The following is a 14,812-nucleotide window of genomic DNA, read 5'->3' on the forward strand; positions in this document are numbered from 1 at the left end:
GGGGGGGGGGGGGGGGGGGGGGGGGGGGGGGGGGGGGGGGGCTGTGATAAAAGCCAAGGAGGGAAAGGGGGTGAGGTGGGTCTTGGCTCACCCTTGGTGCTGCCCACCCTGGCCGGACCCTCTTCCCAAGGCTTGCCGGAGTCCTGTAGCCTGTGGAGCCAGAAGGTCAGGCTTCTTTGGGGTGGACACAAGCTACAGCAAGACCCACGAAGCCACCGCCTCCCCCAGCCCCAACCCCAGAACCGACGGCAACAAGATGATGGTGGGCCCAAGAAAATGGGGGACCTGGTGCCCACCCTGAGCCCAAGGCCCCACCACAGGGCCCGGGCAGACCTTAACCACCCTGGAGAGGGTCCCACCAGCCCTCCAAGAAGCATCCGCAGTTAGTCCTACCCCAAGCCCCACAAGCATGTCAGTCCAACGAGCTGCCCAGCCCTGCCACCCACGTGGGCTTGGCCTTGTCCAGGTCCCATGGGCGGCGCCAGTCACCCTGTGCGTCTCTATGCCTGGCCACGCGGGCCAGGTCGATCTGCTCCCGCTCCTGCTTCCACTGGGCATAGTCCCAGCCCACCTCCACGGGTCCCCCCATGGGCCGGTGGGGAACTGGGCCTGGGACCAGGCCTGGACTCTGGGGCTCCCGAGCACCCTGCAAGGAGAAGACACAGCACCATGGGGAAGAAGCAGGAAGCCTTGGACTTGGAGTGGAAATCTGGATATTACCAACCCCTGCCCCTCAAGGTTTTGACATCCCCATCTGAAAATGAAATCCGTTCCATCTCTGACACGTTCGTTCGCCATAGGCACGGTTTCCACCCCCTTGTTAGCTGTGTCTTTGGGGCAAGTTACTTAACCTCTCTGTGTATCATTTCCTCATCTGTAGAATGGGGCTAATAATAGCGCCTATCCACTGGGTCATTGCAGGGGTGTGTGGACAGGCCCAGAGTGGAGAGGCACCCGGCCGCGGTGAGCAAGAGCCAGGACTGGGGGCTGCTGCCACCTAGAGGTCACACCTGGCACATGGCCCACCCCAAGGCCCCCACCTCCTCGCCATCAGAGATCCAGTTAGGGTAAGGGGCTGACCTCTGACATACCCCATCAGGGTAAGGCCCACCCAACGTGGAGACTGGCCAGAGAAAGGAAGAAAGAGTGGGAATTCTTGCTGGTGCTGCCTGGGCCATGTCCCCAGAGATAGGGGACATAAGTGACTCAGCTTCTCTGCCTCCCCCAAATGATGACTGCCACTTTCACGTCCCCGTTCCCTCTTGAAGATGTACTTTCCGTGCAGAATCCGAGCTGATGGCCATCTGCATGGAGGGGGTCCGGCCCAAGCCCCTTCCACGTGACCCTTCTGCACCCTGGTTCCTTGCTCTGGTGGGCTTCTCACTTACGATCCGTTTGGCCTGGGGGGAGGCGGGATGGGCATTGTGGCACAGCCTGGTAAGAAGAGGCTGCTGGCCTGATTCCTGGGTTTCCCCCACCCACCCTGCTCACCTCAGCTTTGTTTTCCATGGTCACAGCCAGCTCTACCCGTTCCCCCAGGCAGAAAGTACCAGTGTGGTCCTCCACCTCCTCATCCTCAAGCATCTCATCGGCTGCTCCAGGTCTGAGGGGTCTTGCCCAGTTCCGGCTGACCACCCGCTTCCCCTGCAGAATGAGATGTCGTGCCCTCAGACCACATGGCCAGTGCTGAGCAGGAGCTGGGGACGGAGTCCTCTGGGAGGTTCCCCAGGCTGGGTTCCAGCCCTGGCCCTCCCTGGAATGCCCACAGAGGAGCTGATTCCGTGGGGCATTCACATGCCAGTGGCATGAGGTTATCCAGGGACCGGGGCCACCCCGGGGTCCAAGATGCCACAGCAGCCTGTCATCTCTGAGCTGGGAAATCCAGAGCACTCAGACAATGGGGCTTTGTCCCTCAGACAGTGCTCCTGGCATTCAGCCCCCCTTCCCTGTCCCTCTAGGGTTGGGGGTTTAGGAGTGGCCTGTGATTTGGAGCACAGGTACAGGGCTGCGGGGCCCCTAACTTTCACATTCACCTGGAAAAGGGCATGAGGAGGATTCTATTTGGTGGCCTTTCAGCTGTGGCCCTTTGGGGTCAGAGGGACCGCAGTGGGCTGGGCGGCCTCAGGCTGGGAGCTGAAGGGTGAGCCCCAGAACTGGAAGTGGGGGAAACAGAGGAGCGGGAACGATTGTCCTTCCCAGACATGGGCTGGGCCTCTGGCACCTCACCACCCTCTCTCCCTGCAGGGGGGGCGGGGTGGGGGGGCTTACGCCGGGGACCTGGCTGATAGTGACAGTGAGGCCATCGGGTCGGAGGAATTCCGCTGTGGTCACGGCCATGTCCCCCTGCTCCGCCTGCCGCCGGTCTTCCTGGATCTCCTGCGGGAGGGCCCGGGGTCAGCACAGGCCATGGCCCCCCAGACGCACACAGACAGGCCTACACAGAGAGACACCAGTGGGACCACCAGGGGGCAGAGGCACCGCATCACAGCGTCCCCGAGAGCCTCACAGACTTTCTGAGATGGACCACACCACCATAACTCTGGCCCCAGGCCTAGCGCCTGCAGGGAAAGACCACGGTGCAGGGGTCTGGGGGTCAGACAGGCAGTGCCAACCCAGCTGGTCCTCTCGGCCCCCGTCACGACCCACTCACCTGGTACCTGCGTAGTAAGGCCTGGTTCTTCTTTCGAAGGGCAACGATCCTCCGATCCAGCTCAGCATCCTTCTCTTCCTGCCTGCTCATGGGTGACTCGGCTCCGTGAGGCCCCTGCCGGGGGGCGGGTGGGGGGGGGGGGGGGGCAAGCTCCTGACTGCTGGGCCCATCCCTTATCAGGCCCCTAACTTTGACATTCACCTGAGAAGCATATTCTTACCACGAATGGACCCCGGCCCCAGAGCTAGGCTCACAAGGGGAGATGGCACGTGGAAGGCCCCAAGTCCCCACCCTCCTGGGCTTCTGTGCCTGTCTCTCTGCCTCCTCAGGGGCTCGGGTCAGGGCCTTATACCCAGGCCTGCAGCTCCCAGCAGTGGGCTGCCCCTCCCCCCGGGCCCTCCGGGGAGCTCCACTGCTGAGCAGAGCCTGGAATGAGAGTTATAAATGGCTCTGGCAGCGGAACCTGCCGTGACTGGGAAGTTGCCAGGGGATTCAGGAGGTCGAGGGGGGGAGCCGTTCGGCTCCCAGGCCCAGAACCACAGGAAAAAGAGAGGCCCCAGCTGTGTCCTGGGCTCCCAGGCCCTGGGCCCCACTCCCCAGGCTTGTGCCCAGCCTGTGGGAAAGAGCGGCTCCCACGAGCCTGGCCTCTCCAGGTCTGGAGAGACAGCCAGTCCCGTGGGCGGGCCCAGCCGGGGAGCCACCCTAAGCAAGCCTGGCCTCTGCCCCGAGACCCCAGGTCTCTCCCTGTCTGGCCGCAGGGTCTCCATTGCAGCCAGTGCCCCTGCCCAGCCCCCCACCGGCCTAGGCACAGCCCTCGTCCTCCCAGGCCCAGCTGTCCCCAGCTGTCCCCAGCTGCCCCCGGAGTGTGAGGGCCTGGTGTCCCAGCCTCCGCCCCAGCCCCAAGAAGCCCCCCGCCAAAGGTGAGGTGCCACTCACAGCTGAGTGCATGGCAACAGTGGGCACCGAGAGAATTCCAGAGCAGCCCCGGGGGAGCTAGAGCAGGAGGGAAGCCGGAGCGCCGAGCCTACGGAGCCGGAGCCGGGCCTCTGCTGGCCTCTCCCTGCCGGCTTCACTGCTCAGCACACGAGATCATGTTGTGATTACAAAAGACTCCTCTGGGCTCCCAGCCAGGAATGCGCACCGCCACCCCCACCCATCCACTCTCAGAGGGCAAGGACCAGGGCGCTGGCCCTGCCCAGCACCTCTCCCAGCCCGGCCCAGCGTCCCCAGAGACACAGGCAGGAGCCTCTCTCTGTTGGGTTGAGCCCACACAGGGGGCCTGGCTGCCCCAGGCCCTGCCTTCTCTGAGGCCCTATGCCCAGCCGAGCCCCAGCCTGCACCTACCTGCAGATGGACGGGCAGCCAGCATAAGCCTCCATCCCTCCCAATAGTGAAGAAAGGCCTACAGGGTGCAGCTGAGCCCCTCGGCCATCCTAGTCTGAGGGCCCCCACCTCAAATGAGCCGCCCTTTACCGTCCTTATCAGCTCAGGTTTAGCTAATTTGAAGGCATTGAGAAGCTTACCTCCCCTAGGCCACCAAATACAACTACATACCTGAAATAACACCATTAGCCGTTCCTTTAGGTTGAACATTGTCTTCCCTGTGTTTTAAAGCCCAGCCACTTCTGAGAGGCTCAGCTGTTCAAGTCTCCCCTCGGGGTGGGGAACTGGGCCCTCCTGCAGGGCCCATGCTACCGCAGCTCCGAGTCAGCCACCAGCCCTCCCCACTCAGGGTCCTCACTCCGGGCCCTTCCTGGCCTTGCTCTCCACATCTGGCCTTTCAGCCTCTCCCACCCCGAGAAAAGAAGCAGCCTTTCTCAGGAAAATCTCTCCCCAGTTCTTCCCAATACAGCTGAGGCTGGTCCCTCTGCCCAGGGGAGCAGCTTGCCTGGTGGTCCCACTCTTGGAGCCTCCAGGAGCTGGAGCTTGGGGTGCTGGGGGGGGGTGGTCTCTGTATCAGGGGTACCTGTGGTCTCTTTTAATAGCTACGAGGCCCCAACCTCCAAGCCCTAAAGGGAGGGTCAGAGGTCACTGCATCCCCCACATCCCTGATTGACCAGGCCTCAGCTTCCCTAATTCCATGCTCTGTCTCCAGAGCAGAAAGCCCCACTGCTCTCTCCTTCCTCCCCAGACCAGCCCAGTCAGCCAGGGTTTCAATCTCTGTTCCCCTTGAACCGTGTCTTCCTGCCACCCTCCCACCCCCTCCACCGTCAGCCTCTTTCCTGGCCAGGCCTTCACACAGTACCCCTGGCCCCACACCCAGTCTCCATGGCCCCAGAGTTCCCATCCTGCTTGGAAATGCCACCACACTCTCTCTTCCTTTCCTGCCGGATATTCCCCCTGAGTCAGACTCCCAGCAATGGTGATACACCCAGGCTCCTCTCCCTGAGCCAATCTCTGTCTCTCTGTCCTTCTCCCACCCTCTCTGCGTACTGCCTGAAACAGGCTGCTGAGTTCCAGCCTAGCCCCCGGAAGGCCAGAGGCAGGGCCCTGGTGGGGTGGCAGCCCAGCTTCCCACCACCTGCCCTACAATGTGTTGTTGGAACTGGGAGGCCTGCCCAGCACCAGCCTGGGATGGGGAGATGCACCAGCTGAGACCTAACGTTCTCCATCATCTTTGGAACCCAGGCTCCCCAACCAGGCCTGGGGCAGTGGGGTGTAGCTACAGGAGGCTACAGGGGCAAGGCCAGGTCAGCTGTGCTCCTCACTCCTGTTCCCAACTCTGTTGGGGCGGGACAGCCGCAGGGGAACAGGAGGCCTGGGTAGCAATCCAGCTGTCCCATAGGGTGGGCGACCCTGCTCTTCTGGAAGGGCCTGCAGGCAGAGACTCTCCTAACCCAGTGACAAAGGCCTCGGGGCCCATCAGGCTGCAGCCCCACGTGCCCAGGACAAACCAGTGATCAGATAGGACCCCACAGTCGCTGGCCCCTCCCTTCCCAAGTGTTACACAGTATGTCATACCTCAGAGCAGCCCCTACATTCTCCTATATTCTCCAGAGTCCAGTATGTGTTTATCTGCTACCCCACCAGACAGAGGCTCTCTAAGGACAGAAATGGTGAGCCAAGTGCCTCCAGATCCCCAGGGCCTGGCACAGTGCCCTTATAAACCACAGACCCTGAGGTGCCTGGGTGGCTCAGTCGGTTAAGCGTCCGCCTTCGGCTCAGGTCATGATCTCAGGGTCCTGGGATCGAGCCCCGTGTCGGGCTCCCTGCTCGGTGGGGAGTCTGCTTCTCCCTCTCCCTCTGCTGCTCCCCCTGCTGTGCTCTCTCTCTCTCTCTCAAATAAATAAATAAAATCTTAAAAAAATAATAAAAATAAATAAACCATAGATGCTCCCTCAGCACTTGCAGAGCAAATACATGCGTGAATAAGCCATGCTGTCCTGTGCAGGCCTGTAGGTATTCTACGCATATGCTTTCACTGCCTTTCTGCACCCAGAACACACGCAGCCTGAGGCCGGCGGCAGCAGCAGCGAGGGGCCCCACAAAGTGTAAAGGCCGCTGTCTGGGGAAGGTAGGGGGGAGACCATGTGTCTGTTACTCCCTGCCACCACTAGAGGACAGCAGAGTCACAAAGCCTGATGAAGTGGGGGTGCTCTTTCCCTTCTTCCCTCGGCTCCCCAGCTCCTCTCCCTCTGAGTCTCTCTAATCCCCAGACTAGAGAACTCCCAGCTCGGCCAGAGCAGAGAAGCGACACAGTTGTAGAAGCCTCATTTTACTGACGAGGAGGCCCAGAGAGGTAGCGGTATCGGCCCGGGGCACACAGCCTTTGTGTCACACCTGAGACCAGAAGCCAAGGCACCTGCCACCCAGCCAAGCACTCTCCTGCCCCACCCCACCCCCAGCTGCCCTCGGAAGCCTGTTTCCACAGCAACTTCACCCTGTGCCCTCGTCCTCTCTACCCTGAGGTGGACCCGTTGTCCTAGCACCTCAGCCATGGGTCCTGGTCACATCTCTTCCCTGGCTGGTCTCCCACCCTCTCAGGTGGCCTGCCAGCTGGGCCCACAGCCCCACACCGGGAGCTGACCATATTTGGGCGGTATTTGTGGTCTGTGGTTTACAGACCCCGAGCTCATCCTGAGGACAAGATGGCTGCAAGTCTGGGGATCGTCACTGAGGAGGAAAGAGGAGAGAGGTCTGCAGGGGAGGAAGGGACTCTCTGGACCACACACCGAGACTGGGAGCACAGACCTGACAGAGGCCCCACTCATGGGCTTCGTTCACTGCTTCCAGAACGGCTGCCCCTGCCCGTGGCTGATTAATAACATTTAAGCACTCCGGCCCTTGCCTGCCCTCAACCTTGTCCTAATATGAGGCAGAGTGGGATGGGGGAGTCCCGATTAACTTGACCCTCACTGGCTATATGACTTAGGTAAGTCCCTTATCTCTCTGGTCCTCATCTGCAAAATGTGGTGTACCTACTCCTCCGAGTCGTTGGCAGATGAAATGAAATAACATGTGATATCCACATCTGGAACGATGTGCAACCCAGAGTAGAGGTCAACATAGTTTGCTTCTTGCCTCAGGTGAGCATGGGAGCTACGTTCTGGGTGCTACCACTGCAGCATCCTTTGAGGGGCCCCAAAGGCTGCCTCCTGCTAGCCTGCTGGGATCTGGACACACTGAAGCCCTCTAAAGTATGAGGCTCACTTGTAGCCTGGTGGGGAGATCCTGAGGCACCCCCTCAGCATCCTCTCTGAGCCTCCCTTCATGCTGACCCCTGGCTGCAAAGACTGCAAGGCCAGCTTCCTGCCCCACGCCGACTGCTCCCCCACCTCCACCCCATGCCTGTCCCCTCTGAAGTCCCAGCTAGCGCTGGTGCTTCTGGAAGCAGTCTCTGTGCTTCACCTGCCTCTGTTCCAGCAGGGCAACAAGAGGGCCCAGTTCCGAGTTCACATCCCAGTGCCCAGGAACCATTCCTGGCGGGGGCCGAAACTTAGAGGTCACCAGTATCACGTTCCCAGCTCTGGGTGTGCGGATGAGTACTGAAGAGGATGGGCAAGGCTGGATCACATGAGCCAGAGAATAGGCAGGCGACCCTCCAAATGGGAAAGGTCAAGAGGGCGGCGTAAAGCCTCCTGGGTTTCCTTTCCTGCAAACCCAATCCCCATCAGGGCCAGTCCTGGCTCAAGAAACTGCTCTCCTGACTCCTCCTGGCCTGAGGTCTGTGTGGAAGCCTCTCAGGGCAGGTCAGACTATGCCTGGGTGGGGAGGACTCAGAGTACATGAGGTAGGGCGGAAGGGACAGGCCCTGGCCAGGCTCCAGCCTCTCCCGAGAACAGACATGCCAGAGCAGGGTGGGACTGAAGCCCTTTGAGGCATCAGGAGGCAGAAGGAAGGCTGCTCTGGGGACCCGCTCCTCCATTCTGCTTTCTAGGGCACACCCAAGGCTGGGACATCACAAGATTTCCAGCTCTGGCCCGGCGGCGGTGAGAGATGAATCCTAGTGTGTGACTGAACCCCTGGGGTCTCCCTTGTTGGGGGCCCTTTTCTCCACCGTGAGTGCAGAGGTGACTCCCAGTGTAATTTTCCCAGGACCCAGGCCTGCCTCCCACCCCCAGCCCAGAGCTGCCCAGCACCAGGAGCTGAGTGCTGCCCTGTCAAGTGCTCGCCCACTGTATTAACGCGGCACCTACTGTATGCTCTCTCGGGCCCAGACGATGAGGGAACCAAGAGGCGAGACCCCGACTCCACCTCCGAGGCACTTGCCAACACCAGGCTGCAGTTAGCCTGAGGCCAGGGCAGCACAGGGCTCAGGCCAACCACGGAGTTTTGCAGGTGGGCTTCAAGGGGATGAGCAGATTCAGCAAGGGGATGGTTGGGAGAGGGCGTTCCATAAATGAGTCACGGGAAGTGGCCATGGCACAACAGGAGGGTGTGTTCGGACCCTGGAGGGAGGGGTCTGGGTCGGGCAGAGCAGGGGGGGTCCAGGGAAGAGTGAGCAGGGGGGCCTCGGGAGGCCTCAGAGCAGTAGCATGGGGCTAGGCAAGGCGGGGAGGGGAGGAACCAAGACAGCATCGAGGACTCAGGCCTAGGGGTCCTCACGGATGTGGGGAGCAGGCCAGCTTTGCCCACATGCACCCAGGGGGCTCTTGCCTCGGGGCGGGCAGAGAGATTGGAATGCTGGCACGGGACAGGCAGGCTCTGGCCCCCCCACTTGCAGCGTACCACAAGGGCCTCCGAGGGGAGGTGGGGTGGGGGCATACCCTCTAGGCATAGGGGAAAAGTCTGGCAAGGTTTTGAGGAGTAGAAAGAAGAACAGAGGCCCAACAGAAGGCAGAAGGATTGTTGAGAGCTGGCCTGTCCCACTGAGACAGGGAAGGGCCTTTGGAATGGCCAGGTGCATCACCCAGCCTGGTGGCTTCAAGACAGGGAAAGAACAGCCTGGGTGAAAGAGAATGTGTTGTAATGCCTGGGACACCATGGTCACCACAGGGAAGAGGAAGCAGCCTTGGGGCGGGGTGGGGAGAGAAGTAGGGTAACCAATTGTCCTGGCTTGCCTGGAACTGATCCCGTTTGAGCACTGAAAGTCCTGCATCCAGAGCGCCTGGGTGGCTCAGTCGTTAAGCGTCTGCCTTCGGCTCAGGTCATGATCCCAGGGTCCTGGGATCGAGTCCCACATCGGGCTCCCTGCTCGGCAGGAAGCCTGCTTCTCGCTCTCCCACTCCCCCTGCTTGTGTTCCTGCTCTCGCTATCTCTCTCTGTCAAATAAATAAATAAATAAATCTTTAAAAAAAAAAAAAAAAAAAGAAAGTCCTGCATCCAGAACACCCCTCGGTCCTAGGCAAAGCTGGATGTTCGGTCACCTTAGGGGGAAGGAGGGTGCTGCTACAAGAGGCTGGGGCAAAGAGGGAATGTCGTGGGAGTCTCTCAGTAAAATACTCAGTGATGCCAGAAGCCAAAAATGGTGACGTGTCCAGCAGGAAGATCCCAGTGTGAGCAAGGGCAGGAATGATGAGGCCAGGAAGACAGTAGGTCATTGGGGCTAATCCTGACAATAATAAGAAACACCATGTTGGGGCACGTGGGTGGCTCAGTTGGTTAAGTGTCCAACTCTTAATTTCAGCTCAGGTCACGATCTCAGGGTTGTGAGATGGAGTCCTGCACTGAGCTCTGAGCCTAGTATGGAGCCTGCTTAAGATTCTCTCTCTCCCCCTCCCCCAGCCTCTCCCCAACCATGCACACATGTTGGGGGCGGGGGGAGGGGACGTGCTCTCTCTCTCTAAAAAAAGAAAGAATACCATGCACTTACATACAACCCTGCCAAAGGCCTTACACCTGTGATGTGATTTGATCTCATCAAACTTTGAAATCTGTGAATTAACTAGGGCAGGTGTTGTTAGCTCCTTTTTGGAGATGAGGGTCAGTGACCTGCCCAGGAGTCTCTGTGGTGGGGTAGGGGTGGGGGGGGTTCTTCCCAGGGCACCTTGCTGCATCAGTGAGGCCGATGCCTAGCCCTGCACACTCTCTCCAGCGCATGCCCAGGACCAGCCACCTTTGCCCTGTTGACATGAGAAAACTGTCCACCCGAATTGTGTAAAGACACCTGGCTCTCGGGGCGCCTGGGTGGCTCAGTCGGTTAAGCGGCTGCCTTCGGCTCAGGTCATGGTCCCAGGGTCCTGGGATGGAGCCCCGCATCGGGCTCTGTGCTCAGCAGGGAGCCTGCTTCTCCCTCTCCCTCTGCCTGCCTCTCTGCCTACTTGTTCTCTGTCTCTCTATCTCTCTGTCAAATAAATAAATAAAATCTTAAAAAAAAAAAAAAAACACGCCTGGCTCTCCTGCCTCCCTCCCCAAGCCACAGGGCAGCCCAGGGGCAGGGAGGTGCCTCGCTGGCTCTGCTGGCAGGGATTGAGGTCACAGAGAGTGACATCCTGCCTGCCTTCTTGGTCTTCACTGTCAGTCAGCACCCTCCCTGAGAACCCCCATCCGCAGCCTCTATGGCGAGGGGAGACTCCCTTCCGCCTCTCCTCTCCCTGATCCCAGCCTCTCCCCTCCCAGAAATGTCTCTTCTTGCTCCTCAGAGTCCTTTCTTCTCCACTCATGACTTTCTGGCAGGGAAGACCACCTCTCTCAGCCAGACAGTAAGTCCAAGCACTTGAACATTCACCATTTTTTTTTAAGATTTTTTATTTATGAGAGAGAGAGAGAGAGAAAGCAAGAGCACACAAGCAGGGGGAGCGGCAGGCAGAGGGAGAAGCAGGCTTCCTGCTGAGCAGGGAGCCTGATGCGGGACTCGATCCCAGAGGCCTGATGCGGGACTCGATCCCAGGAGCCTGGGGTCATGACCTGAGATGAAGCAGACGCTTAACGGACTGAGCCACCCAGGCGCCCCAAGTTCACCATTTCTAAGGCATTGTACCCAAGGAAGGAGCGGACACACCCATGGTTGAGGCTCTGCTCACTCACATGTTAAGGTTGGGCAGGGAAGAATCCACACACATCCTCCTCTGCTGTAAATTCACCCTGCCGTGTGCACCACTGCTAGGGGCATCCTCACCTGCTGCAGGCCTCCCCCGCCCCACCCCGGCCCCGGTCGCTCTGTCCTGGCTTCTCTGTCCGCCCCATCAAGACAGGTGCACCTGCTCTGCCCAAAGCCTCCTTGCCTCCCACAACCTGCCTGTAGGACTCAGACCCTGACTCCAGAGATGGTAAGAATGGAGCGTGGAGCCCAGGGCATTGGGCCCCCACTGCACACCTCAGCCCTGCAGCCCCACTGTCCCCTTTGGGGGGTCCCTGGGGATGCAGGCCTCCTTTCAGCCTCCTGCCAAAGGCTGGGGGTGGGGGTGGGGAAGTCATACCACCAGGGTCCCCCGAAGGGGAAAAGGAGGATTCCCAGAAGAGGGGGGCTTGCAGGGCAGCAAAGGACGGGGCATGGGTGGATGCAGGCAGTGCCATTCCCGAGATGTGGGCTGGAGGGTGGGATGCCGCAGGAGCCCACCTCTGTCAACTTCCTGGGGCCCTGGCAGTCCTCTGGGCTCCGACACCCTGAAGGCGCACAACTGTGTACATGATGGATTAGTAACACCCCACCTTCTCATGAACCAAAGCCCTTTGCCCACGATGTTACTAGAGCAGGCTGGAATTTTTCTGAAGAGCATTCCTGAAAGGAAAGGCAACGTAAGGAAAAGAGGCTCAGGCTCCAGATCCGGAGGTCCTGATTGGTACTAACTACACACTGGCTGGGGGACCTCAGGCAAGTTTCTCAACTTCTCTGAGTCCTGGCTTTTTTTATCTATAAAAGAGGGGGAAATAATAACCCCTTTCTCCAAGAGCTGATATGAGATCATTGATAGTGTAAAAGCACCTGACACAGGAACACTTTCCTTTCCTGTCTACCATGAAATAAAGGAGAATCACTTTTCCCTTCTCTCCATTTTTCAAATTCTTTTTTTTTTATTTTTAAGATTTACGTATTTATGAGAGAGAGAGAGCCTGCGCGCTCGCATGTGCGTGGGAGGGGAGGGGCGGAGGGAGAGAATCTCAGACTCCCTGCGGAGCTCAGAGCCCACCGTGGGGCTTGATCTCAAGACCCTGAGATCATGAACTGAGCCGAAATCAAGAGTAACCGACTGAGCCACCCAGGCGCCCCTCAAATCATTTTCTGATGTGGTTATGTTACTTCTGTTTTTACAGCTCTTAACAGAACAGAGACCAAATTGACATACCATAAACTGCACAAATTGTGCAATTTGTTACGTGCCGTGTGTATACTCCATAAAGTCATCACCACAATCTAGATAAGAAACATATCCAACAAACCCTAAAGTGTCCTCATGTCCCTTCTAATGGCTTTTTTTTTTTTAAGATTTATTTATTTACTAGAGAGAGAGTGCACACATAGGGAGGAGGGGCAGAGGGAGAGAGAGTCCCAAGCAGACAACCCACTAAGCGTAGGGTCTCAGGACCCTGAGATCCCGACCTGAGCTGAAACCAAGTCAGTCACTTAACTGAGTGAGCCATCCAGGCGCCTCTCGTGGCTTCTTCTACCTCCTCCCAATTCCTACCACACTGTCCCCAGGCAACCACTGATCTGCTGTCGTTAGTTCACATTATCTAGAATTTTACAAAATTTACAAAATGTGTATTCTTATGTCTCACTTCCTTCACTCAGCACAGTGATTCTGAGATGCAGGCATGTTTTGGCGTGTATCAGCAGTTCGTCCCTGTTTATTGCTGAGTGCTATTCCATTGAACGCATGCCCCACAATCTGTTTATCCATTTGGCCTATCGATAGACATTTGAGAAATTTCCAGTTTCCGATTGTAGTTATTGCAAACAAAGCTACTATGAACATTCAAGTACAATCCTTCATGAGGACCTGTTTTCATTTCTCTCGGGTATGTTACTTTTCTTTTTTTCTTTTTAAATCGGGCATGCTACTTTTTAAAAATGAATTTAGGGGCGCCTGGGTGGCTCAGTCAGCTAAGCGTCTGCCTTCGGCTCAGGTCATGATCCCAGGGTCCTGGGATCGAGCCCCGCATCGGGCTCCCTGCTCCGCGGGAAGCCTGCTTCTCCCTCTCCCACTCCCCCTGCTTGTGTTCCTTCTCTCGCTGTCTCTCTCTCTGTCAAATAAATAAATAAAATCTTTAAAAAAAATAAATAGATAAAAATAAAAATAAAAAATGAATTTAATGCAGCTCAGCTGCAACCAGTCCATCCAGGCTCTTTACCAGGAGGCCTGGCAACAGTGGCTGTTATAACTTCTCTGCTTTCTCTGGCATGCTTCCGATTGCTCAGGGTTCTTGTTCTCCTTGATCAAAACGGGCCAACAAAGCCCTTTCGTCTAGCTGACGGTGGGAGTGTTAGCAGGCTTCAGTTTCACCCAGCATTGGGAGCCCGAGGGTTCCCGAGGTTTGGGACCCTCCTTGGTTCTACGGCATTTCCTTACCAGACAGATGGGGTAAAGGGTCATTCCCATCCCCCCTCCTGCTCCCCACCCCCCACCCCCATCCCGCTTCCAGCTGCTCTTTGCCGAGATAAAGATTAGCCCATCCTCCCTCCTTCCTCCACACACTCTGTCTGTGACTCTCCCGGTGTATCTGATTCATCACGCCCCTCCCTACCCTATACAAATACGCCTGAGTGCGGACAGAGCCTCAGACTCGCTCCAGCTCCTTACCCTGTGCTCTCAGGTAAGCCTCTGCTGCCTGCAGACCGGGGACAGGAGAGGCTCTCTGTGCAAGTGTGTGGTGGGTCTGTGTGGCCGTGCTTTCTCTGGTGTGCGTGCATGTGTACTGAATTGATATCCGTGCCTCTGTTTCTGCTTGTGTGGGTGCATACATCTGGGAGTGTTGGTCTGTGTCTCTCATGAGCACAGCACGGGTCTGTGTGCCGTGTGTCTGTGTATCTGCATATGTGCCTCCCCAGCCCCAGCACCTCCGCCATGCCAGGCAGAGGGGCCTCACTGAGCACCGAGGGGGTTCAGGTGTGCAAGGTCCTTTTCAGAGGAACCTGCACGCCAGCTCCTGTCCTTCAAGCTCCTTGGCCTGAACTGAGGAGAGAAAGTCCAAGGCTCATCTTGTTTTTTCTAATTGAGGTTTAATTGACATAACATTATGTTAGTTTCAGGTGTACAGCAGTTTGTACTTTTTTAAAAAAAGATTTTATTTATCTGAGAGGGAGAGAGAGAGCGCACAAGCAAGGGGAGTGGGAGAGGGAGAAGCAGACTCCCCGCTGAGCAAGGAGCCCGACGTGGGGCTCGATCCCAGGACCCTGGGATCACGACCCGAGCCGAAGGCAGATGCTTAACCGACTGAGCCACCCAGACGCCTCAGTTTGTACCTTGCTTTTTTTTTTTTTAAGATTTTATTTATTTATTTGACAGAGAGAGAGAGACAGAGTGCGAGGGAACAACAGCAGGGGGAGATGGGAGAAGGAGAAGCAGGCTTCCCACTGAGTGGGGAGCCCGATGTGGGGCTCGATCCCAGGACCCTGGGATCATGAGCTGAGCCGAAGGCAGATGCTTAACCGACTGAGCCACCCAGGCGCGCCCCAGTTTGTACCTTGTGACACCCACTTTGCACCTCCACCCACCCTCACCCCCTCCACCCACTGGCCACCAACCACCAGTCAGTTTTCCGTGTCTATGAGGTTGGGGGCTTTTGAGGGGGTTTTTTGGATTTTTTTTGATTCCACATATAAGTGAGATCATATGGTATTTG

The 14,812-nt window shown here is 57.7% G+C and overlaps 1 protein-coding gene across 1 annotated transcript in view; it reads right to left on the reverse strand.

Annotated features, from left to right (window-relative positions):
• The window catches only part of CCDC9B (coiled-coil domain containing 9B), a 6,276-nt gene extending 2,057 nt beyond the window's left edge, over positions 1-4,219 (reverse strand). The window contains exons 1-7 of the mRNA XM_044918285.1: positions 4,205-4,219; positions 2,651-2,764; positions 2,269-2,376; positions 1,492-1,644; positions 1,275-1,400; positions 447-646; positions 92-150 (exon numbers count right to left, since the gene is read on the reverse strand). Coding sequence (XP_044774220.1) covers positions 92-150; positions 447-646; positions 1,275-1,400; positions 1,492-1,644; positions 2,269-2,376; positions 2,651-2,764; positions 4,205-4,219 — 775 coding nt within the window. The remainder of the gene's footprint in view (positions 1-91; positions 151-446; positions 647-1,274; positions 1,401-1,491; positions 1,645-2,268; positions 2,377-2,650; positions 2,765-4,204) is intronic.
• Between the last annotated feature and the right edge of the window lie 10,593 nt (positions 4,220-14,812).

The sequence above is a fragment of the Neomonachus schauinslandi genome, chromosome 9 (genome assembly GCF_002201575.2).
Source record: "Neomonachus schauinslandi chromosome 9, ASM220157v2, whole genome shotgun sequence".
In the NCBI taxonomy this organism is placed as follows: domain Eukaryota; kingdom Metazoa; phylum Chordata; class Mammalia; order Carnivora; family Phocidae; genus Neomonachus; species Neomonachus schauinslandi.